The sequence below is a fragment of the Aquarana catesbeiana genome, linkage group LG13 (genome assembly GCF_042186555.1).
Source record: "Aquarana catesbeiana isolate 2022-GZ linkage group LG13, ASM4218655v1, whole genome shotgun sequence".
NCBI classification, from domain to species: domain Eukaryota; kingdom Metazoa; phylum Chordata; class Amphibia; order Anura; family Ranidae; genus Aquarana; species Aquarana catesbeiana.
In genome coordinates, this window is record NC_133336.1 from 39,578,870 (window position 1) to 39,604,427 (window position 25,558).

General features: G+C 42.7%; 1 protein-coding gene across 2 annotated transcripts in view; it reads left to right on the forward strand.

Moving 5' to 3' along the window:
* Positions 1-19,458, forward strand: part of KLHDC1 (kelch domain containing 1) — a 49,274-nt gene extending 29,816 nt beyond the window's left edge. The window contains exons 11-14 of one of the 2 annotated variants that reach the window (XR_012237115.1): positions 2,099-2,183; positions 5,465-5,517; positions 11,321-12,257; positions 18,974-19,458. Coding sequence is in view for 1 of the 2 variants with exons in the window: in XM_073609896.1 (XP_073465997.1) it covers positions 2,099-2,183; positions 5,465-5,517; positions 11,321-11,489 (307 nt within the window). In the remaining variant the exon portion in view is untranslated. Of the gene's footprint in view, positions 1-2,098; positions 2,184-5,464; positions 5,518-11,320; positions 12,881-18,973 lie in introns of those variants that run through there. The other variant, XM_073609896.1, reaches the window with a different exon arrangement.
* Positions 19,459-25,558: the final 6,100 nt, after the last annotated feature.

Here is a 25,558-nt window from a genome sequence, read left to right on the forward strand (position 1 = left end):
TGTATGCAACAATTATTTTGAGCACCGCAATAATCCCAATCCTCCTTCATTACTTTCAACAATCGGGATGAGGTGCATGATATTCTAGAGCCACTCAGACCACTCTCCGAAATTTTCCAAAGTTTCTTGATATGCTGACATCTTAAGAGTTCCCTTCACTGGAACTAAGAGGCCAAGTGCAACCCCCTGAAAAACAACCCCACACCATAATCCCCCCTCCACCAAATGATTTGGGCCAGTGCACAAAGCAAGATCCATAAAGACATGGATGAGCGAGTTTGGGGTAGAGGAACTTGACTGGCCTGCTCAGAGTCCTGACCTCAACCTGATAGAACACCTTTGGGATGAATTAGAGTGGAGACTGTGAGCCAGGCCTTCTCGTCCAACATCAGTGCCTGACCTCACAAATGCGCTTCTGGAAGAATGGTCAAACATTCCCATAGACACACTCCTAAACCTTGTGGACAGCCTTCCCAGAAGAGTTGAAGCTGTTATAGCTGCAAAGGGTGGGCCAACTCAATATTGGACCCTACGGACTAAGACTGGGATGTCATTAAAATTAATGTGCGTGTAAAGGCAGGCGTCCCAATACTTTTGAAAATATAGTCTATATTGTATGACTTCAGTATGATCCTGTATTCAGTAATCTGCTTTGTTAGAATATTCAGGTTGAGGTGCTAAGTTAGAGCAGAAGTGAGTGAATTCTAGGGGTGAAAGAGCTAGATCAGGGGTAGGCAACCTTAAAGAGGTGGAGATCTACCTGAACAACATGGGAGAAGACAAAGCTCATCGTGCACAGTGTCGCCTCCTCACACCTGATTTAAACCTCTAATTGCCGTACTACCATCTCGCAATTGCGTGCATTGCACAGCAATCATGGGTTTACATCGGATAGTGGAGGCGGAAACATATCCCCTCCTTGCCACCTGTCAAACACACTCAGATCGCTTATCAGAGGACCAGCAGTGCCTGTTGTACTTGTGAATGAGCCCTTGCATTCGGCAGCGGCACCCTTAGGCCTCGTTCACATGTAAAGTTGGGAGGGGGAGGTGGTAAAACCCTTTCAGAAAGTGCACCAAACCCGCCGCAGGATATAATAGAAGCCTATAGGTAAGTGCAGCAAACCCACAGCAAAGCTGCAGATACACTGCACTGCACCCGCATGTGGGTAAACCGCAGCACATCAGTGTGAAAGCAGCCCTATACTATTATACCCGGTGTATTGCTTCACACTGACCTCTCTTCTTTCCTGCTGCTGGCACCACTCTGGAGACCTCTAGCTGAGATAAGAGGTGGAGTGCAGTTGGTATCATTTTGCATAGGACAGGGGCCGGCACTACAGAGGGGGCATCGGCTTTTCTCACTCCCTACTACAGCTCCAACTTTACAAGTAGTCCCTCTGCACTGCACTCTGTTTGATGCTCTGGAATGGGTAAGCAAGTCCAGACCTCGATCTACCAGTCACCTGTCCCGTGATCTACTGGTTGCTGACCCCCGAGCTAGACTATGAAGCAGATCAAGGCAGCACCGGCAGTCCCCATCAACACGAGGACCCTGCTCAGGATATAGATGGCCTACAGCAGCTAGACCACCGCCAGATCTATTTACAAGGGCCAGGTGAGGAAGACCTGGGCTTTGGACCATTTCATAATAACACAATTTTACTGACTTCTAAAGAACATTATATCAAAAGTCAACAAAACACTTGGTAACTGTCACTTGTTAACATAACAAACATACCTTGTGTGCCACCTCCCTTGGCAACTGCTATGCTGCCCCTCTGTCTTTTGGGACATAAGGGGTGTGGACACTTTTCAACATGGATGGGGGGGGGGGGGGGGGGGGGCTGTTCTGGAGAAAGGAAGAATTGAACAATTATCTGTTGCCTGAGGGTAGAAAAAAAATTCCAGTTCTGGTGGAGGTTTGCAGCTAGATAAAAGACTGCTCGGGTGCCATGGGTAATACCTTTTTTATTTGTTATTTCCAGTTTATACCGTAAAAAAATAACTGTTTGCTATAGGTTATAGCACGTCATTGATTATTGCTTTGTTTTGGTAAATAAAGCTATGTGATTCAATATTGTATACTTTGTTTATAGACTCTGGCATACGGCCTGTCTGGGCAAAGACGGTGAAGTCATGGTGTTTGGTGGCAGCAAGGATGACCTGCTCTCCTTGGATACTGTAAGTAAAGACTATAGTAATAAAAGAATATCAATATGAATCTCTGACGTATCAAAGTGGACTCCTTTTTAAAATCCCACAGCGGTTCCACATAGAGTCACACTCGCCATGCCCTCTCCCATTAACCTGTTGCTTTGTTGGAGCCCTTGTGAAATACCCAGTGTTTCTAGGTATGAGAGAACATGTGACCTCCTCCCAGGATGCAATGCTCGGGCATGAGTACCCAATTGCGAGGCCCAAATACTGCCATGTGGGGGTGACGTCATGGTTGACGTAGATATGAGTGGGGGAGGGGTGGTGTTTAAGATATTTTGTCATTATACCCATTCAAGACATTCTAAAGTTTAGGGATGAGCTCAAGTGTTGTTGAGATCCTAGTCCAAACTCACTTGAGTGAGCCCACCAGGATCTGTCACTGTACTGGGCCAATTATAAGCGGCTAAAGGAATTCCCCGCTCTGCAGCTGAACGTATTAATCCTCATCACATATGTGCGCTTGCTGGGTGTGAAATTCCCCCGATTGGTCTAATACAGGTGACAGTTTACTGGTGGGCTTGCTCCGGTTGGTTTGGACTAGGATATAGGGCTCATCCCTACTAAAGATGAACTCCAGATGTATGCGGCCTTGGTGGTGCAACTGGTGGTCCATGATGAGCACTAGCGTGGCTTTCCACTTTCCAGCTGTGCTCTCTCCTTCTTGGGCATCTGACGGGGTTCTGTGTGTCAGAGGAGCTGGCTTCCTGCTCTGTCTTGTTCCAAGATGGCGGCAGCAGCACTTCTGGCAGGGCAGAGTGCTGTTTCCAGGGCAACCAGAAGCTCTGTACAAAAATGGTGTAATGAAGGTAATCTAAGGTCTGGATCCAGCCAGGGGCGGATCCAGAGTCTAATCTCGGGAGGGGCACTGCCAGAAAATAAGGTTTTTTGCAGGCAATTTATCGGGGAAATGGCTGGTGTTGGCGCTTCAATCATCATGGCACCATGGTTGATATGGTGTCAGGATGATGGAAGCGCATTATTTCTATTGTTACATTGGAATATAAAATAGTTCAACTCACCCTAATGCAGAATCAGTCGGAGCCTCGAGTGTGTCACTTGCCACCAGATGCTGATTGTCACTTGCCACGTCACCTGCCACCAGATGCTGATTGTCACTTGCCACGTCACCTGCCACCAGATGCAGATTGTCACTTGCCACGTCACCTGCCACCAGATGCTGATTGTCACTTGCCTAGTCACCTGCCACCAGATGCTGATTGTCACTTGCTACGTCACCTGCCACCAGATGCAGATTGCCACTTGCCACGTCACATGCCACAAGTTGCGGATTATCACTTGCCACGTCACCTGCCATATGTTGCGGATTATCACTTGCTGTGTCACTTGCCTGCTACAAGATGTGGATTGTCAATTGCCACGTCACCTTCCCACCAAATGCAGATTTTCACTTGCTGTGTCACTTGCCTGCTACATGGTGTGTCCCAGCGTGAAGGCAGGCAGCAGAGAGATGATGTAATCTCTCTGCTGCCCGCGGCTGCCCGGTGAGGGCAGGAGAGCGGTGATGCAGGGTGGGCGGTGAGAGAGGATGACATCTTTCTGCTCCCCCGCCCGCCCACCTGCAGACTGGCCTGTTCGGCCACTCACCCGACAGAACTCTGACTGATCCGTCGGCTCCCCCCCCCCGGCCCGCTAACTGATCCACTCGCTGGCTCACCCGCCGGCCCGCTAACTGATACGCTAGCTTACCCGCGGCCCGCTAACTGATCCACCTGCCGGCCCGCTAACTGATCCACCTGCCGGCCCGCTAACTGGTCCGCTGGCCCACTAACTGATCCGCCAACCAGCCCGCTGACTGATCCGCCTGCATGCCTGTCACTAATTTCTCGGGGGGGCAGTTACCCCGTTGCCCCCCCCTGGATCTGCCTCTATTTTTATGGCGCTCCGGGGGGAAGGGGGCTGTGGCTGCAACAGTGAAGGATCCTTTATTTCGCCCTCTCTTTCCTCTTCCCGTGACCATTCACCAAAAGCCATGTATTCTGTTCACGTGAAGCAAAGCCTTCTGTGAATTGAAAAGGTTGATTCTTATAATTTACCGATTTAACGTCTGTTCAACCATCCAGTTGGAAAATTTCTGCATGATCAGCAATGCAGGCTATAACCTGTGTATATTCCTGACGATCAGCGGGTGCTGGCGGACATCCATCTAATCACAGCAGAAGCGGGGTGTGCGTGCCCCCTAGGCGGAAGTGCAGAATCACGTATATATATACGTGACCCTGTGCAGAACGGCCGCCCTTCAGCAGTAAATATGCTATAGGGCGGTCGTTAAGTGGTTAAAAAGGAACTTCACAACCATTGTGTAGCACTGCTAAGCAGGAGTAAAAAAAAACAAATATGACGGCCCCTGTATACATAGAATCAAGGTTTTTAAATCATTAACTTTGATAAGATTATTTAGATCTCTTTTACTTGTATGCCTAAGGCTCCCTTCACACTGAGGCAGTTTTTAGGCGTTCTTAGCGATAGAATTAGCGCTTGTTAAGCGCCTGAAAACTGCCATCCCATGCCGCCTGAATGTGAAAGCCCGAGTGCCTTCACACTGGGGTGGTGCGCTTATGGGACATTAGAAAAAGTCCTGCAAGCAGCATCTTTGGAGCGATTTGTTAGCGCTGTGAAATGAATAGGCATCGCTTCTGAAGCGCCACAACACGGGCGCTTTTAACACCTTCTTTGGCTGCTAGCAGAGGTTAAAATCGCCCCGCTAGCGGCCGAAAAGCACTGCTTAAACAGTGCTTAGGCGCCGCTAAAACGAGCGGCGCTTTAGCACTAACGCTCGCGCGGCCCCAGCGTGAAAGTAGCCTAAGGCCTCATGCACAGACAGTTTTTCCTAAAGCCAATAAACTCCCCACCATGTTATCCTATGTGTCCATGCATAGGAGTTTTTCCGCTGTAAAAACGCTCTAACTGAAAAAAGCTTAAAAACGCTGAAAAACGTGGCTATTCTGCGCTTAGCGTTTTTGAACCATAAGCTTTTGGGGGAGTATAATTTTGTTAAAAAAAAGCTAAAAAAATGCTACAGCTAAAAAAAAAAAACTCTGAAAAACACTGCTGCAAAAGAAACTCATTCTACAGCTACAGCTTTCTACAACGAGCGCTACTGGCTTTTTTATAACATTGTGTGCATGAGACCTTAATAGTAATACTATACATTCATTGTTGTGTTTGCACCGTGGTGGTAAAACTGAATATTTTATGTGTTTTTTTTTTTTTGTGTTTTTTTACAGGGTCATTGTAATGATTTACTCATCTTTCAGATCCAACCCTACTCTCTGCTCAGGTGCAAAAGTTTTCCCCCTTCTGTAGATTTTTGCTATGTACATTGACTGTTATATCAGACAAATGTGTGTTTCCAGAATATGACAAACCTCATTTTTAATGCTGGATCATTGGCACAAAACTGAAAACGAATGCCTGCCATGCATGGCTCAACTTTTGTTTGATTTTTACTGCATCAGCCAATGTTCGAGCTGTCGGCACCCCATCGACACCACCCAGCTCTACAAAAGTCGATTGTTCAGTTGACTGTTGTCAAAGGAGCCAGGTGAAAAATTGTCAGCTTGACTGCGTCCAGTCAGATGCAGTCATGGAGCCGCTGGTGCTACATAGTTACATAGTTAGTCAGGTTGAAAAAACACACAAGTCCATCTAGTTCAACCATAAAAATAAATAAAAAATAATATCAAACAATCCCATATACCCAATCCCATACACACAGTTGATCCAGAGGAAGGCGAAAAACCCCAGCAAAGCATAATCCAATTTGCTCCAGCAGGGGAAAAAATTATTTCCTGACCCCCCGAGAGGCAATCGGATTTTCCCTGGATCAACTTTACCTATAAATGTCAGTACCTATAAATTGTGCTGGCAGTATTTAGAATGAATGGAAAAATCAATAAGTGACTGGGCTCAGGTGATACACAGAGATGAAACGCATCCTCATACATAACCTGTTTATCAGCAGTCTTCTCTTCTCTACATCCATTCAAAGTCCAGAATTTATAAATCTTGCCTGAGGGTTCAAAAAAAAGAGGACAGGGAGCTGAGGTTACACTCTGCAGAGCTAAGTGAGGAGAACTCTGAGAGCTTATTGGAAGGAAGGGACACACCCCCCTTACAACACAGCACACAGGAACACAGCTGAGGCTGTCAATAACAGGCTGTGTGCTGGAGCTCCATCCCTTATCACCTTTTTACCCATGGTGTCAGGGAAACTTGTCAGACCCGATTCATTCTGATAGCAGAGGACCTAGGAAGCAGACAGAAATGACACATGGTGCTCTTAATAAGACAAGCACACACAATAGAGGGATATGCTTTGTTCATATTTCACTTCTGAGGTTTACAACCACTTTAAGTCGGCCATACATGGATCAAGATTCGGCTGGTTCAGCAGGGAACGGACAAAATTCAACCCACCTTTGGGCAGGGTGGATGTACAGAAGTCGACCTACCAATCGATTTCTGTACAACTCCCCTGTCGAATTTTTGCTGCTAGATCAGGGCTGCCGACTAAAGCCTGCAACACTAATCAGTGTATTCTTATGGTGGTAAGTCTCCCCAATATCAGAATACAATGGCTCAGCAGTGAGGATTCCCCCATCCACATCAAATCCACATCAACCCACTGGTTGAATGAAAAAAATACTCATCTAATGGCCAGCCCCACAGGTGATTTCCTTTAGAAAGCAGCCACAGAGCGTAGAGAAGCCCCTCCCCTGCTGACATCTGCAGCGTGGGACCCTTGCTTTGTGTGTGGAAGCAGTGGTGTCTCTGCAGAAGTCTCACATACTTGCTGAGTCAGACTAATAGCTATAATAAAGTGTTAAAGTGAAAAAAAAAAAAAAAAATATATATATATATATATATATACATATATATATGTCCAATCTTGTGGATGATATATATATATATATATATATATATATATATATATATATATATATATATATATATGTTGTCCATTTATAACACAGTATTCACATCTCATTGCTGTTCATTTACCTTTTGGCACTACACACTTTTTCTTAAGATTAATTATAAGTTTGGTATATTACTTATCTGTGTGAGCTGCCGCCCCACCACAGCGCAGAGATATATATTTTATATTTCTGAGACTAATAGCTATGCAATCAGCAAGGCTCTTATTCTGTGCTAGTGGGAGAGCTCTGGCTCAGCAGGAAGCATGCGGAGAGCTGAAGTTGCACTCTGCATAGGGCGGCATTTACAAGCATCAGTCGGCTGTATTTTCCTCCAATCGTAGCAGCTGAATGTTGGCGGTTCTAGTAAATACCACTTCCACCGCATGGGGGAGGTGGTGCCCTTCTTAATATGGCACCTGGGGCACCCCCCCTCCCTAGTTTCGGCCCTGGTATGGGGCAGCATTTACAAGCACCAGTCGGCTGTATTTTTCTCCACTTGTAGCAGCTTAATATCGGTGGTTCTAGTAAACATGGTTCCCGCCTCAGGGCGTTGGTGCCCTTCTCAATATGGTGCCCGGGGCACATATCCCCTCCCCCCTAGTTTTAGACCTGCCCAAATTCGGGACCGTGTGTATGGCAGCCGGTCTGACAGAAGCCCCTTCTGCCGAAGGGGCATGACCAAAAAAGGTCTGCCCATCAGCATCCGATCAGCCAATGGCTGAGAGCACAGATCAGTGTGTTCTGGCAGGGCTGTCCCCCTGTCAGAACACAAAAGCCCAGCCAGGGAGATGGCTGTACATTGGATTGTTAGTACAGTGGCTCTGACCTGAGATGTCAGTTTTATTTTTGTTCGACTCACTGGTTGAATGAACCAAAAACTAGTAGTGCGTGTGAGGCTTTACCTATAAATGCTGATGTAAAACAGGGTCAACACTAAGGACATTCTTCCAATCACTGATCCAATGATTCCAATCTGTCTTGGAAATGTGGATGTGATCAGTAACAGAGAGCAGAGAGACATTACACAGCACAGAACTCCTGTGCTCTCTGCAATATCATCTCAAGCAGTGTCATCACCCCTGCTCAGTTTTCATCTGTGAATATCAAAAGGGAATTACCGCGCTGTGAAAATTAAAAAAAAAAAAAAAATGTATATATACAGCAGCCAGCACAGCCTGAGACAAACAGCAAAGGATACAAATAGAAATAAAATGCAGCGCTATTATATCTATATATTTAGAACAAGCAGTAATATTGTAATCAGTTGTACCATATAACAAGTAAAAACATATATATAATGTCCACAAAGTGAAAAAAATACTGTCCGCCAAGTGAAAAAATGATTTAAGATTCAAGAAAAATCCTGGCATCAGTGAATAATGTCAGAGGATGAACATTTTGAAAACAACAGTAAGGCAAATGACATCAGTGTGAAGAAAAACTCTTTGAAAAGAAGCTTGTGAGAAAAAAACGCCACCATACCGCCCCAGATGATGTCTAATCAGACGAAACGCAGCGGGTTGACCTCTGTCAACATCACTGTGCCTCTTCATGCCTTTTTATAGCCTTGTATGCACTTCCTAAATGTGAGTGTTCCATTGTTACTCTTTTTAAATGTAATTTTTAAACGATATCACACTATGTGGAACCTTTCTTTGTTTCTTGGTTTCAACGTGTGAGCATAAGGATATCCTCTGGCCTTTCCTCCTTCCATTTAAACCCCATGTGCCTGTATGCTGTGGATTGGGTGTTGATCAACATCATTTAAAGATCTGCCTAGGTCACACGGTGTCTATCACCATAAGCCTGTTTGACTTAAGAGGCATAAGCCCCTTTAAGTCTACTACTTCTGGTAAGCCTTCATACAATTGGTGGCGTTTTTTTTCACAAGCTTCTTTTCAAAGAGGTTTTCTTCATACTGATGTAATTTGCCTTACCGTTGTTTTCAAGATGTTATCCTCTGACATTATTCACTGATGCCAGGATTTTTATTGAATCTTAAATCATTTTTTCACTTGGTGGACACAATTTTTTTCACTTTGTGGACATTATATGTTTTTACTTATTATGTGGTACAAATGATCACAATATTACTTCTTGTTTTCTCTCTCTCTCTCTCTGTATACATATCTATAGATATATATATATCTATATTATATATTATATAAGCGCTGCCTTTTATTTCTATTTCTACAGTTTTCATCTGTGAACTACAAAAGGCCTCCTCCCTATGTTATTTAGATGAAGAAAGAGAGGATCTTCTGTAGTCCTAACATTTGTGACAACACTGTTCCTCCATAGATAAAAACTACAATGAGTGAGCATAGCCACCCTAAGGGAGGAAGTGTATTACTGGCAGGATCACAGGTGCAAATAAAGGAGAAAAGGTCTGAAAAAAGAAAATGAATGCAGTCAGCACATCTGAGGACCAGTAAGATGCAAAATAGTTTAATGCCAACATACAATATGCCCAAATTTTGGAAACAAAAAGCCTGGGCCACATTGCCCTGGATCCATAGAAGGGCAAGCCAAACCATTTCCTACACAGTGGAATCCTGCATCTGTGTCTGCCACTGGTTGTGTGCAAGCCTGGGCCGGGAGGTAGGGAGAAGAGGAGGTAGTCTTGAGCACTTTAGCAGGAAGGAGGTGAAAAAAGAGCAGGACCTGCAACCTATGCGGCTAAAGTAATTTTAAGCTCATATACGAGGCACATGGTAGGCATTTTGGCCTTTTCACCTTAGGTGCTGAAGGACGTTTTCCCAGAACTTGTTAGAAGTACCTTGTAAGTTTACTAAGTAGAGGGTTCTTTATTGTAAGAGCGGCAAGGATGTTGAATTCCCTTCCACAGGCGGTGGTCTCAGCGGGGGGCATTGATAGTTTCAAAAAACTATTAGATAAGCACCTGAATGACCGCAACATACAGGGATTGTTAGAGATTTTGAGTTTATTATTATTTTAAGTGATAAAAGTTTCTGAAAAATATATGAAACACATGAATGTTATAATGTAATTAGTGTTAGTCTCTGAAGGTCACAGAACACACAGGGACAGATGACAGAGAGAAGAGGTTTTGCTGTGTAGATACTTCTATTCTGAGTAACTATGTCAGGACAATGGGTGGAGTTATGTTACTTAACTTTAGTCTAAAGCCATATAAGCTTATATGCAAAAATGGGTGTTACTCTAAGATATGCTGACATACCGTATATACTCGAGTAGAAGTCGTTCCGAGTATAAGTCGAGGCCCTAATTGACCACAAAAAAATGGGAAAAACTTATTGACCCGAGTATAAGACGAGGGTGAGAAATGCACAGCTACTATAAGTGGAAAAGAGTGTCAACAATGCCCATTTGCAGCCTCACTGTGTCCATTTACAGCCATAGGTCCCCCGAACTTCAAACTCGATAGTTAAGGGTTCCTAGATGCCCCCTAGCTGCAGCCAAAATTTGGGGTCTCTGAACCCAAAGGGTCCTGAAATGACATTGCTGCAGATGGACACAGTTGACCGACTTTGGGGCCCCGTATCTTGGGGCCACTTAGTGCTAGGAACCCCAAATAGGAACATATTCAAAGCTGGTGTTTCTAGCACCAAGTGGCCCCGAAATACGGGGCCCCTAATATCGGTTCAGAAAATGTCAAGCACTTTTCTGCAGCAGAGAATGACATTTTCCGAACCGGTTTTGGGGCCCCATATCTCTGGGCCACTTAGTCCTAGGAACTCCAGCTTTGGATATGTTATGATACCAGTTCCACTTGGTTAGCACACCAAATTTGGGGTTCCTAGTAAGGATTCTACAATTTCTACTATGAAACGAATTCCTAAAAGTAAGGTGAAGATGCAGCCTTGGATAAAGACAGACACATTTCTCCTTTACACACCCTCTAGGAGAGAGGACACTGACATATTACACAAAGACTTTGCTATTCATCCAGAAATGCCCCTGAGATACTAGAATAGTAGAATAGATTAGATATTACTACTTTCTTCAGGGATATACAATGTAATACTGGGCACATATAATCACGCACATAGGTTGAACTTGATGGACTTGTGTCTTTTTTTTCAACCTCGCCTACTATGTAAGGTAAATTCATCATGTATGTTGCATGAATTCAGTGTGTTCAGCCCTGTAAAGTTCTCTCTTTATTTCCTGGTAAAGCTTGTGTCTGGATGCCATTGGGAAGAACGCCTCCATATTGGAAAGCCAGATGTACTGCCTGCCCATGAAGCTTCTAGAACAGGCCAGGAAGAGAATCACCTACTGGGCAGCAGCCTCCTTCAGACAGAGCAGCAGGAAGCGTTTGTATAAAGTCAACAATGAGACCTGATCACTTGGGATGGGAACAATCGCACTGATTGCACTATTTACTAATGCGATACTTGGGGGGGGGGGGGCAAAATGTGAATTACACAGAATCTGTCTTAAAGTAAACTTGTCACAAAGATGGGCAATTCAAACTGAGCATATGATGAATAAATGCACATCTGAGGTCACCTCCAGTGAAAATGTTTAGAAGATCCACTGATATCGATCGGTAGCTGGTTAGGTTGAGCTTGGCTGCTCCTAATTTTCATATCTACACTTGATTATTGAGGCCCACCCATCACTTGAGTGGCCAATACAGAAGCTTTAGGGACAGGATGGGGTGAGTCAAGTCATACGTAAATATCAATTTTTCCTGTAAGGGTCCAGCTTGATGGTCCCATCAAAAAACATGCCACTCAAAACCTCTCTACTGGCCGATCTAGTGATGGGAGGACTCAGTAACCAATAGGAAGGATTGAGAGGCGAGAGGGGTGGGATTAAAACAAGCTTGGTTAGTTGCCTTTTTTTTTTGGATATGATGATCATTTAAACATAGTTGAACATAATCAACATACTGAAGGTATTCTCAGATTATGCTTTTTTCTATCATATACTCAGTTTGAATTACTCAGATGTGTATTTAGTTTACTTTAACAATTAGGTTATGTTTTAAACTGCAACTATTTTATGCTTAAAGGGACAGTGCACCAGGAACGGATATTTTGAGTGGATGCTGACAGGTTGAATCCCCAGCCATACAATATATTTAGGGTACTATGGTGGACCTCTGGTGAGTTTCTGGGTCTACCCAAGGGCAGTACCTTTTGTTAAGGGATCTTAAAGTGGTTGTAAACCCTTATATATATCCAGTGAAGTGACTGGCCCCAATTTGGGGTGGAGGAACTTGACTGGCCTGCACAAAGACCTGGCCTCAACCTTTGGGTTGAATTGGAGAAGAGACTGTGAGCCAGTCCTTTTCGTCCAAAATCACTGCCTGACCTCACAAATGTGCTTCTGGATGAATGGCCAAACATTCCCATAGACACACTCCTAAACCTTGTGGGCAGCCTTCCCAGAAGTGTTGAAGCTAGACATGTGCGATTCGTTTAGTTCCGCATTCGTTTTTTAACAAATTTTGACAAATTCGTTCATTTCGAATTTCCGAATTTTTAAATTTCCGAAAATTCAAAATTTCCGAATTTCCGAAAATTCAAAATTTCGGAAATTCGGAAATTCAAAATTTCAGAAATTTGAAAATTTCTAAAATTTGGAAATTTGAAAATCCGAAAATAAGAATGAAAATCTGAAAATTCAACAGAATGAAAATCCAAAAATTCGAAAACCCGAAAATCTGAAATAATAACTAATAATAACTATTAAACTATAGGTATTGGAATTTCCTTTCAAATTTGGTTGTTAGTGAAGGTAACGAGTATGAATTTATCCAAAGTTACGAATTATCTGAAATAACGAATGCCGTATCTAAATGAATGGAACGGAACAATCTAATAATAATAAATAACAATAATAATAATAAAACTTTTTTATTATTATTATTTATTATTAATTTGTTCCATTCCATTTGTTTAGATGCGGCATTCGTTATTTTGGATAATTCGTAACTTCAGATAAATTTGTATTCGTAAGGTTCACAAACAGCCAAATTTGAAAGGAAATTCCAATACCTATAATTTAATAGTTATTATTGATTAGTTATTATTTAGAATTTTGCTGACTTTCTTTTTTTCCGATTTTCGAACTTTCGGATTTTCTAATTCTTGAATTTTAGAATTCCAAAAATTCGGAATGCTGAAATTTGAAAATTCTGAAATTCTGAAATTTGAAAATTCGGAATTCGGAAGTTTGAAAATTCGGAAGTTTGAAAATTAGCAAATTTAAAAATTTAGAATTTCCAAAAAACAAACGAATGAAGCCAAAACAAACAAATTTTTTGTCAGTGCACATGTCTAGTTGAAGCTGTTATAGCTGCAAAGGGTGGGCCAACTCAATATTGAACCCTACGGTCTAATGGCCTGTACACGCGGTCGGATTTTCCGACGGAAAATGTTCGATGTGAGCTTGCTGTCGGAAATTCCGACCATATGTAGGCTCCATCGGACATTTTCCATCGGAATTTCCGTCACACAAAATTTGAGATCTGGATCTCAATTTTTTCGACAACAAAATCCGTTGTCGTAAATTCCAATCGTGTGTACACAATTCCGACACACAAAGTGCCACGCATGCTCGGAATCAAGCAGAAGAGCAGCACTTGCTATTGAACTTAATTTTTCTCGGTTCGTCGTACGCGTTGTACGTCACTGCGTTCTTGACGTTCGGAATTTCTGACGAGATTTGTGTGACCGTGTGTATGCAAGACAAGTTTGAGCCAACATCCGTCGGGAAAAAAAAACATGGATTTTGTTGTTGGAATGTCTGATCGTGTGTACGGGGCATAAGACTGGGATGCCATTAAAATTCATGTGTGTGTAAAGGCAGGTGTCCCAATACTTTTGATAAGATAGTATTTTCTACTATTCCCAGCCACAGATTTTTTTCAACATAAGGCGTACTGTAAATACTATCCGTATATGTATACTTTTTTTTTTTTACATGAAAGTAACAATACTTCACACTACAAAGCGCTTAAAAATGCACAGAAAATGCATTTATATTGATGCACAATGACATGCATTTTTTAACACATTTTAAACTGCATTTCTGTAAAGGTTACATCAAGGCTTGACATTCTAAGATCTTTTTTATTTTGATTGACATGTTACATTGACACATGTTGACACACATTTTTGGCGTGTTTCGTAAAAATACATACTTGCTGCATTTTTCCGCAATCAACCTGTATGGTGTAAACAGGACAGATAAGTAACAATTGCTTTTTATGCGTCATCGCGTTCAGCCTGTGTTGATCAAGGCTAGACATGTGCAATTCGTTTCGTTCCGAATTGGTTTTTTAACGAATTTCGACAAATTGTTTAATTCGGAAATATCCAAATTCACGAAAACCCTTTTAACAAATTTTTCCGAATATTCGTAAATTCAAATATTCGAAAATCTGTAAATTCGTACATTCACACATTCGTAAATTCGTACATTCGTAAAATTGGTACATAAGTACATTTGTATATTCGTAAATCCGTAAATTTGGAAATTCAGAAATCTGAAATAATAATTAACTAATAATAACTTAACTATCACTAACTATTAAATTATAAGTATTGTAATTACCTTTTAAATTTGGCTGTTAGTGAACGTAACAAATACAAATTTATCCAAAGTTACAAATTATCCTAAATAACGAATGCCGTCTCCAAAGGAATGGAATGTAATGAATTAATAATAATAAATAACAATAATAATAATAAAATTTTTTTATTATTATTTATTATTATTTTGTTCCGTTCCATTAGTTTAGATGCAGCATTCTTTATTTCAGATAATTTGTAACTTCCGATAAATTCATATTTGTTACGATCACTAACAGCCAAATTTGAAAGGAAATTACAATACCTATAATTTAATAGTTAGTTACTATTTCAGATTTTCGAGTTTTCGGATTTGGAATTTCTAAATTTCCGAATTTTCTAATTTACGAATTTTCTAATTTACGAATATACGAATCTTCTAATTTACGAATGTACGAATTTTCTAATTTACGAATATACGAATCTTCTAATTTACGAATGTACGAATATACGAATTTTCTAATTTACGAATGTACAAATTTACAAATTTACGAATGTATAAATTTACGAATGTATGAATGTACGAATTTACGAATGTACAGATTTACTAATTGCGATCATAACGAATGACCCAAAAAACAAAAAAAACAAAAAACAAATGAAACGAAAACGAACACATTTTTTGGCAGTGCACATGTCTAATCAAGGCAGATCACTTGAATTGTAAATGAGCCTTAAGCTTCAGCTGCAAGAATAATTCCTGTTCAGTTTTCCTTTCTTGGCGCATCTCCATTATGAAAATTATTTCCCATTGTTCAATTTTCAAGTGTATTATTTTATTTGTTATACAGAAAAATATATATTTTATATATTTTGTAATTTAGGAGAGTGTTATAAAGTTTATGACTTCAGTTTAGCCAGTGCTGAGACATTTGCTCAGAATAAAAACACACAGGGGCCTATTGAGAAAACATTTGTTGGATGATTGTGGCACACATTTGTGCAGGCTGCATGAATTATGTCCATTATGCATTAAAAATTCCTATGATTATCATTTCCATATAGTGGTCAAAAATGCAATAGATTTTCACATTGAGGAATTTCAGAATTTTGTATTTTGCTGCCAATCATAGGAATTCATTTGTTACAGAAATTTCGGCCACAATTCGCGATCCCCCCCCAACAAATATTTAATAAACGGACTCCTGTGAAAATGTAATATATTTTCTGCATTTTGTAGTTATGGGGAATCTCTTCTCTCATCCTTACTTGTAAAAATAATATGTAGGCTATTAAGAATAAAGGCATGTTAAAGGGAAACTTTAATGTATAAATATATTTTCTTTATTGTCTTCAGTAAAAAAAAAAAAATAACCACTTAAAGACCGAGCCTCTTTTTGAGATTTGTTGTTTACATGTTAAAAACAGTTTGTTTGTTTTTTTGCCAGAAAATGCAAATGCAATACTTTCTGTCACTCTGTATTTGCACAGCGGTCTTACAAGCGCACTTTTTTTTGGGAAAAAATACACTTTTTTGAATTAAAAAATAAGACAACAGTAAAGTTAGCCCAATTTTTTTCTATATTGTGAAAGATAATGATACGCCGAGTAAATTGATACCAAACATGTCACGCCTCAAATTTGCGCCCGCTCGTGGAATGGCGACAAACTTTTACCCTTAAAAATCTCCATAGGCGACGTTTAAAAAAATTCTACAGGTTGCATGTTGTAAGTTACAGAGGAGGTCTAGGGCTAGAATTATTGCTCTTTCGCTCTACCGATCGCGGCGATACCTCACATGTGTGGTTTGAACACTGTTTTCGTATGCGGGCGCTACTCACGTATGCGTTCGCTTCTGCGCGCAAACTTGGCGGGATGGGGTGCGTTTAAAAAAAAAAAAATTTTTTCTTATTTATTTTACCTTTTTTATTTTTTATTTTTACACTGTTTTAAAAAAAAAAACGGTGTCACTTTTAGAGCCCTTTTACACTGGGGCGGTTTGCAGGCGCTATTGCGCTAATAATAGCGCTTGCAAACCGACCCGAAAGTGCCGCTGCTTTCATTCCAGTGTGAAAGCCCCGAGGGCTTTCACACTGGAGCGGTGCGCCAGCAGGACGGGATAAAAAGTCCTGCTAGCAGCATCTTTGGAGAGGTGAAGGAGCGGAGTGTATACCGCTCCTTCACCGCTCCTGCCCATTGAAATCAATGGGAAGGCGCGGCTATACCGCCGGCAAAGCGCCTCTGCAGAGGCGCTTTACGGTGGTTTTTAACCCTTTCTCGGCCGCTAGCGAGGGGTAAAACCGCCCCGCTAGCGACCGAATACCGACGGTAAAGCGCCGCTTACAATAGTGGCGCTTTACCGCCGACGCTACCCCAGTGTGAAAGGGCCATTATTCCTATTACAAGGAATGTAAACATCCCTTGTAATAGAAAAAAAGCATGACAGGTCCTCTTAAATATGAGATCTGGGGTCAAAAAGACCTCAGATCTCATATTTACACTAAAATGCAATAAAAAAAAAAAAAAAAAATTGTCATGTAAAAAAAAAAATAAATGGCCCTTTAACTACTTAAGCCCCGGACCATTTTGCTGGCCAAAGACCAGAGCACTTTTTGCGATTCGGCACTGCGTCGCTTTAACTGACAATTGCGCGGTCGCGTGACGTTGCTCCCAAACAAAATTAACGTCCTTTTTTCCCACAAATAGAGCTTTCTTTTGGTGGTATTTGATCAATCCTGCGTTTTTAATTTTTTGCGCTTTAAACAAAAATAGAGCGACAATTTTGAAAAAAACGCATTATTTTTTACATTTCGCTATAATAAATATCCCCCAAAAATGTATAAAAAATGTTTTTTTTCTCAGTTTAGGCCGATACGTATTCTACATATTTTTGGTAAAAAAAAATCACAATAAGCGTTTATTGATTGGTTTGCGCAAAAGTTATAGCGTTTACAAAATAGGGGATAGTTTTATGGCATTTTTATTAATAATTTTTTTTTTACTAGTAATGGCGGCGATCAGCGATTTTTATCGTGACTGCGACATTATGGCGGACACATCAGACAATTTTGACACATTTTTGGGACCATTGTCATTTATACAGCAATCAGTGCTATACAAATCTCCCCGTTCTTTCTCCCCGTGAGACGATCGCGGGTATCCCTGCGGTGATCAGGTCCGCGGGACCTGTGATCCAAATCACGAAGGTCCTGGCCGGCCCGTGCGATGGCACGGCGGCAAATTTAAAGGTACGTACCTGTACGCCCATCTGCCTGTCCGTGCCATTCTGCCGACGTACATCTGCGTGCGCCGGTCGGGAAGTGGTTAAGAGCTATGGGCGGAAGTGACGTTTTAACGTTGCTTCCGCCCTGTAATGTTATGGAGACGGGTGTGGGCTGACGGCTCCGGTGAGCGGCGGAGGGTACCGGAGGGAGCGGGTGGGCCTCTCCTGCCACCAATAAAAGTGATCTCGCTGCGAATCTGCCGCTCTTATCGGAAAGCGGACCGCTGGACGTGAAAGAGGATACCGGGGTTATGGAAGCTAGCTGCTGTCATAACAACGATATTCCTCTTCAAAGTTAGGACATATATCGGCGTGCGGCGCTCCGTTAAAGATGTTTTTTTTTTTGAGTAAGTCTCCATGCACACAGATGGTTTCAGGCATAAAAGTCCTTCTACCATTAAATCCCAGTGGTTTTTTTGGGGTGCTGCAGGTACAACTAACCATTAGTCCCCCTTCACACTGAGGCAGTTTTCAGGCATTTTAGCGCTAGAAATAGCGCCTGGAAAAACTGCCTCTCATTCTCTGCAATAGGTGTGTTCACACCCGGGTGGTGGAAAAGTCCTGCAAGCAGCATCTTTGGGGTGGGTTGGGATCGCTGTATACAGCACTCCCAAATTGCCCCGGCCCATTGCAATTAACGGGCAGCGCTTCCGCTAGCAGCCCAAAAAGCGGCGCAAAACTGCCACTTAAACAGCGCCCGTGGCCCCAGTGTGAAAGGGGTCTAAAAGTGAATGGATGTACATGCTTGTGCTCAGATACGCTCACCGGCCACTTTATTAGGTACACCTGTTCGATTGCTTGGTAACACAAATTGCTAATCCGCTAATCACGCGGCAGCAACTCAATACATTTAGGCATCTAGAGATGGTGAAGATGACTTGCTGAAGTTTACACCGAGCATGGGAGTGGGGAAGAAAGTGGATTTAAGTGACTTTGAATGTTGTTGGTGCCAGACAGGCTGCTCTGAGTATTTAGAAAACTGCTGATCTACTGGGATTTTCACACACAACCATCTCTCAGATTTACAGAGAATGGTCCGAAAAAGAGAAAATATCCAGTGAGCGGCAGTTGTGTGGAGGAAAATGCCTTGTTGATGTCAGAGGAGAATGGGCAGACTAGTTCCAGATGATTGAAAGACAACAAACAGTAACTCAAATAGGCACTCGTTACAACCAAGGTATGCAGAATACTATCTCTGAATGCATAAAACATCGAACCTTGATGCAGATGGGCTACAGTAGCAGAAGACCACACCGGGGGGCCACTACTGTCAGCTAAGAACAGGAAACTGAGGCTACAATTCGCACAAGATGACCAAAACTGGACAATAGAAGATTGGAAAAACGTTGCCTGGTCTGATGAGTCTGGATTTCAGCTCCAACAATCAGATGGTCGGGTCAGAATTAGGCGTACACAACATGAAAGCATGGATCCATCCTGCCTTGTATCAATGGTTCAGGTTGGTGGTGTAATGGTGTGGGGGATATTTTCTTGGCACACTTTGGGCCCCTTAGTACCAATTGAGCATCGTTTAAACACCACGGCCTACCTGAGTATTGTTGCTGACCATGTCCATCCCTTTATGACCCCCCCCCCTCCATTACAGACCCCCCCCCATCAAAAAGCCCCCATATCAGGTCCCCCCTTCACAAAGCCCCCCAACACAAACGCCTCTCCATCACAGATCCCCCCATAACAGACTCCCCCCATTGATATTACATTGCCGCCCCTTCTATAATATCCCAGCACTCCCCCCTCCCCTCTGCTATCTTAATCACACAAGACGAGAAGCATGGCAGGTCTGGACAAAGGGCGGGACTTTACAAGTGAAAGGCAAGTGATTGATTGCTGGGACCGCCCCGCTGCCTAGTAACCAATAACCCGCTTCTTAACTCAAAAGGTCCCGCCCTTTGTCCGGACCTGTCATGTTTCTCGTCTTGTGTGATTAAGGTAGCAGAGGGGAGGGGGATTGCTACGATGTTAAAGGGGCAGTCCGCGGGCCGGGTAAATCACGCTGGCGGGCCGCATCCCACCAGCGAGCCATAGTTTGAGGACCCCTGATCTAATGGAAATAATTGCTTTCCAAAGTCACCTAATTAGTAAATAGAGTCCACATGTGTGTAATTTAATCTCAGTATAAATACAGCTCTGTTCTGTTCTCTGTTGTTCTGTAAAGCCCTCAGAGGTTTTTTAGAGAACCTTAGTGAACAAACAGCATCATGAAGGCCAAGGAACACACCAGACTGGTCAGGGATAAAGTTGTAGAGAAGTTTAAAGCAAACAAAACTTTTGTGAATCAGTACTGCTGCTAACAAATTGTATGTTAGTGCAAATAAAAAAAGTATCACGGACCGTCTCTGGCAAGACTTGAAAATTGCTGTTCACAGACGTTCTCCATCCAATCTGACAGAGCTTGAGATATTTTGCAAAGAAGAATGGGCAAAAATGTGACTCTCTAGATGTACAAAGCTGGTAGAGACATCCCCAAAAAGACTTGCAGCTGTAATTGCAGTGAAAGGTGATTCTACAAAGTATTGACTCAGGGGGGCTGAATACAAATGTACCCCACACTTTTCACATATTTATTTGTAAAAAATGTTGAAAACCATTTATTATTTTCCTTCCACTTCACAATTATGTGTCACTTTGTGTTGGTCTATCACATAAAATCCCAATAAAATACATTTATGTTATTTGTTGTAACATGACAAAATGTGGAAAATATCAAGGGGTATGAATACTTTTTCAAGGCACTGTATGCCAGAGCTTTTGTACATCATCAGTGTTTACACGTGCATGCACATACAGTATCTCACAAAAGTAAGTACACCCCTCACATTTTTGTAAATATTTTCTTCTATCTTTTCATGTGACAACACTGAAGAAATGACACTTTGCTACAATGTAAAGTAGTGAGTGTACAGCTTGTATAACAGTGTAAATTTGCTGTCCCCTCAAAATAACTCAACACACAGCCATTAATGTCTAAACCACTGGCAACAAAAGGGAGTACACCCCTAAGTGAAAATGTCCAAATTGGGCCCAATTAGCCATTTGCCCTCCCCGGTGTCATGTGACTCGTTAGTGTTACAAGGTCTCAGGTGTGAATGGGGAGCAGGTGTGTTAAATTTGGTCTTATCGCTCTCACTCTCTCATACTGATCACTGGAAGTTCAACATGGAATCTCATGGCAAAGACCTCTCTGAGGATCTGAAAAAAAGAATTGTTGCTCTACATAAAGATGGCCTAGGCTATAAAAATATTGCCAAGACCCTGAAACTGAGCTGCAGCACGGTGGCCAAGACCATACAGAGGTTTAACAGGACAGGTTCCACTCAGAACAGGCCTCGCCATAGTCGACCAAAGAAGTTGAGTGCATGTGCTCAGCGTCATATCCAGAGGTTGTCTTTGGGAAATAGACGTATGAGTGCTGCCAGCATTGCTGTAGAGGTTGAAGGGGTGGGGGGTCAGCCTGTTAATGCTCAGACCATACGCTGCACACTGCATCAAATTGGTCTGCATGGCTTTTGTCCCAGAAGGAATCCTGTTCTAAAGATGATGCACAAGAAAGCCTGCAAACAGTTTTCTGAAAACAAGCAGACTAAGGACATGGAGACTGTGAGACTGATGAGACCAAGATAAACTTATTTGGTTCAGATGGTGTCAAGTGTGTGTGGAGGAAACCAGGTGAGGAGTACAAAGACAAGTGTATCTTGCCTACAGTCAAGCATGGTGGTGGGGGTGTCATGGTCTGGGGCTGTATGAGTGCTGCCGGCACTGGGGAGCTACAGTTCATTGAGGGAACCATGAATGCCAACATGTACTGTCACATACTGAAGTCGAGCATGATCCCCTCCCTTCAGAGACTGGGCCGCAGGGCAGTATTCCAACATGATAATGACCCCAAACACACCTCCCAAGATGACCACTGCCTTGCTAAAGAAGCTGAGGGTAAAGGTGATGGACTGTCCAAGCATGTCTCCAGACCTAAACCTTATTGAGCATCTGTGGGGCATCCTCAAATGGAAGGTGGAGGAGTGCAAGGTCTCCAACATCCACCAGCTCCTTAATGTCGTCATGGAGGAGGGGAAGAGGACTCCAGTGGCAAGAGGGTTAAGGCAGTGCTGAAAAATAATGGTGGCCACACAAAATATTGACACTTTGGGCCCAGTTTGGACATTTTCACTTAGGGTTGTACTCACTTATGTTGCCAGTGATTTAGACATTAATGGCTGTGTGTTGAGTTATTTTGAGGGGACAGCAAATTTACATTGTTATACAAGCTGTACACTCACTACTTTACATTGTAGCAAAGTGTCATTTCTTCATTGTTGTCACGTGAAAAAATATAATAAAATATTTACAAAAATGTAAAAGGTGTACTCACTCTTCTGAGATACTGTATGACATATTTCATGAATGCAGAACACAGTCTTCTGCATTACTGCATTACTTTTCTTTTTTCAGGTACCTTTAACTTTTTTTACCTGGTGATTCTGCCAATGACATACTTCTTCCTATTGTAAGTGACAACACTCACTGTGCTATAGGGCCGTTACTAGACACCGATCAGCCATAACTTTTTGACCACCCACCTAATGTTGAGTTGGTCCCCGTTTTGCAGCAAAAATAGCCCTGATCCCTCAAGGCATGGACGCCACTAGACTTCTGAAGGTATGCTGTGGTATCTGGCACCAAGCTGTCAGTAGTAGATCCTTTAAGTCCTGTAAAGTTGTGAATTGGAGCCTCCATAGAAATGATTTGCTTTTCCAGCATATCCCACAGATGTGAGAATTAGGAGTCCAATTCAACACCTCAAACTCGTTGTGTTCCTCAAACCATTCTTGAACCATTTTTCAGTGTGGCAGGGGGCATTATCCTGCTCACAGAGGCCACTGCCATCAGGGAATACCGTTTCCATGATGTGGTCACCAACAATATTTAGGTAAGTGGTACATATCAAGTAACATCCACATGAATGGCAGGACAGAAGGTTCCCCAGCAGAACATTCCCAACGCTTCACACCGCCTCCACCGGCTTGTCTTCTTCTCAGACTGCATCCTGGTTCCATCTCTTCCCCAGGAAACTACACACACACACCCGACCATCCACACGATGAAAGAAAATGTGATTCATTAGACCAGGCCAGTTGGGGTGCTTTGTAAACTCTACATAAAGACAGAATGGAATGATTTGTAAGTCTCATAAACCCATATTTTGTTCACAATAGAAAACCCTAACACATGTTTAACCACTTCCTGACCGCACTATAGCCAAAAGATGGCTACAGCGCTATCGTCTAGTTCTGGGAGGGCTTGCATGTGGCGCGCTCTGTGACTAATGTGTCCTTCGGACACACCTGCTCACAGATCGAGGTAAAGGGTGTCAGAAACCATGAAATCAGGCCGAGACAGAAGTACAGTAGTAGAAGTAAATCACACTTGTTTAATAATAAAAGTAAAAAGAACAAACGTAGTCAAAACATAGCCAAGGTTCAGTAACTGGAACGGATAATCTGCCAAGCCAGAAGTCAGGGATCAATGTAGTGGAACAGCAAGCAGGATCTGGAGCCAGAAGGGATGTCAGCAAAGCAAGTCTTGAACAGGTTCGCAGGAGATAGTTTATGTGATGTTGACCAAGGTGAAGGCAAAGATCCTCTGGACTGGACGACTTAAGTAGGCAGGACTGATGAGCAGGATATCATCAACAGCTGAGTAACTGTGGAGAGAGAAGGGAGCTGGCAATTAGCCGACAGCTGAGCGGCCAGCTCAGAGAAGGTAGGGCTGATCCCAGCCTTGACAAAGGGCCAATCACAACGACCCTTTACCATGTGATCAGCTGTGTCCAATCACAGCTGATTGCTTGTAAAACACTTGCTGGTTATCAGCATTCCTTTCCTCATGTGCTGTCACAGCATGAAGAGAGAAGAGTCAGTAACCAGCCAGCGTGACAGGGGACATTTACACAGCTAATCCGTGTCCTGATTATCAGTGCCGCCTATCAGTGCGGCCCCATCAGTGCAAAACCCAGTGGTGATTAAATACCACCAGAAGAACACTCTATCTGTCCCAAGAAATGATAAAAATTTCATATGTGTACAGCGCTGCATGACCGTGCAATTGTCATTCAAAGTGTGACAGCGGTGAAAGTGGCCGGTAGTGAAGTGGTTAAACTGAGAAAATGTACCATTTAAAAAAAAAAAAAGTAAGTTTGAAATTGACGGTAGTGACACGCCTCCAACAAGTTCTGACAGGGCCATGTTTAGCGCGGTGTAGCGTCACCTCTTTTTTTAACAACACTCTGAGACCTGAGGTAAATCTCTGGGAATTGAGGACACCAGTTGCTGGAGTTTTTTAGCGAGGAATGTTGTCTCATTCTGGCCTGATATAGGATTCTAACTGCACAACAGTCCTGGGTCTTCTTTGTCGTATTCTTCCTTTCAAGATGTGCCAAATATTTTCAATTGGTGAAAGGTCTGGACTGCAGGCAGGCCAGTTAAGCACCCGCACTCTTCAACTATGGAGCAATGCTGTTGTCATAGATGTAGTATGTGGTTTAGCATTGTCCTGTTGAAATATACAAGGCCTTCCCTGAAATAGACGTCATCTGGATGGGAGCATATGCTGCTCTGAAACTTGGACATATCTTTCAGCATTGATGGTGCCTTTCTAGATGTGCAAGCTGCCCATTCCATACGCTTTAATCCACTCACATACCATCAGAGATGCAACTGAGCGCTGGTAACGTAAGGTTTCTCTCTTTAATCTGGAGAATGCGGTGCCCATGGTTGCCAAAAAATAATCTCTCACCTGATCACAGAAGTGTTTTCCACTTGGTAACAGACCATTTTAAATTATCTTTGGCCCAGAGAAGACGGAGGCGTTTCTTGATCATGGTGAGATATGACTTCTTCTTTGCTTTATAAAGCTTTACCTTACATTTTTCGATGGCACGATGAACCGTGTTCACATCTCTGGAAGTATTCCTGAGCCCATGCAGTGATGTCCATCACAGACTCATGCCTGTTTCTAATGCAGTGCCATCCAATATTGTGCTTCGACCCTGTCCCTTACACACAGAGATTTCTCCGAGTCTTTTGATGATATTAGGTACTATAGGTGATGATATATTTAAAGTGTTTGTAAACCCTTACAGACCACTTTGTGCTACAGGTAAGCCTATAATAAATCTTACCTGTAGCTACCTCGGATATCTCCTAAACCTGCACGGTTTAGGAGATATCTCCTGTATTTGCATGTGCTGCCGTCATCAGCACATGGGCACTGACACAAACTGAAGCAATGGCACATATGTGCCGTTGCTTCAGTGAGTGTGCCATTATCGCGCGCATGCGCGGGAGTGAAGTAGTTGCGGCTCCGGCCAATCACATCGCTCGAGCCGCGATACCTGAAGTACCCCCGGGAGTGATGTCCTCGGCCGGTGCTGTGTACGGGCACTGCAGTGAGGGCTTCGATCTCAGGTGGGGGAATACTGGATCATTATGCCTTTGTCTTGCAGGTGTTAGTTTTTTGGGGTCTTTTTTCAAAGTGGGTTTACAACCACTTTAAAGTCTTTGCAATTTCACATTGAGGAACATTATTTTG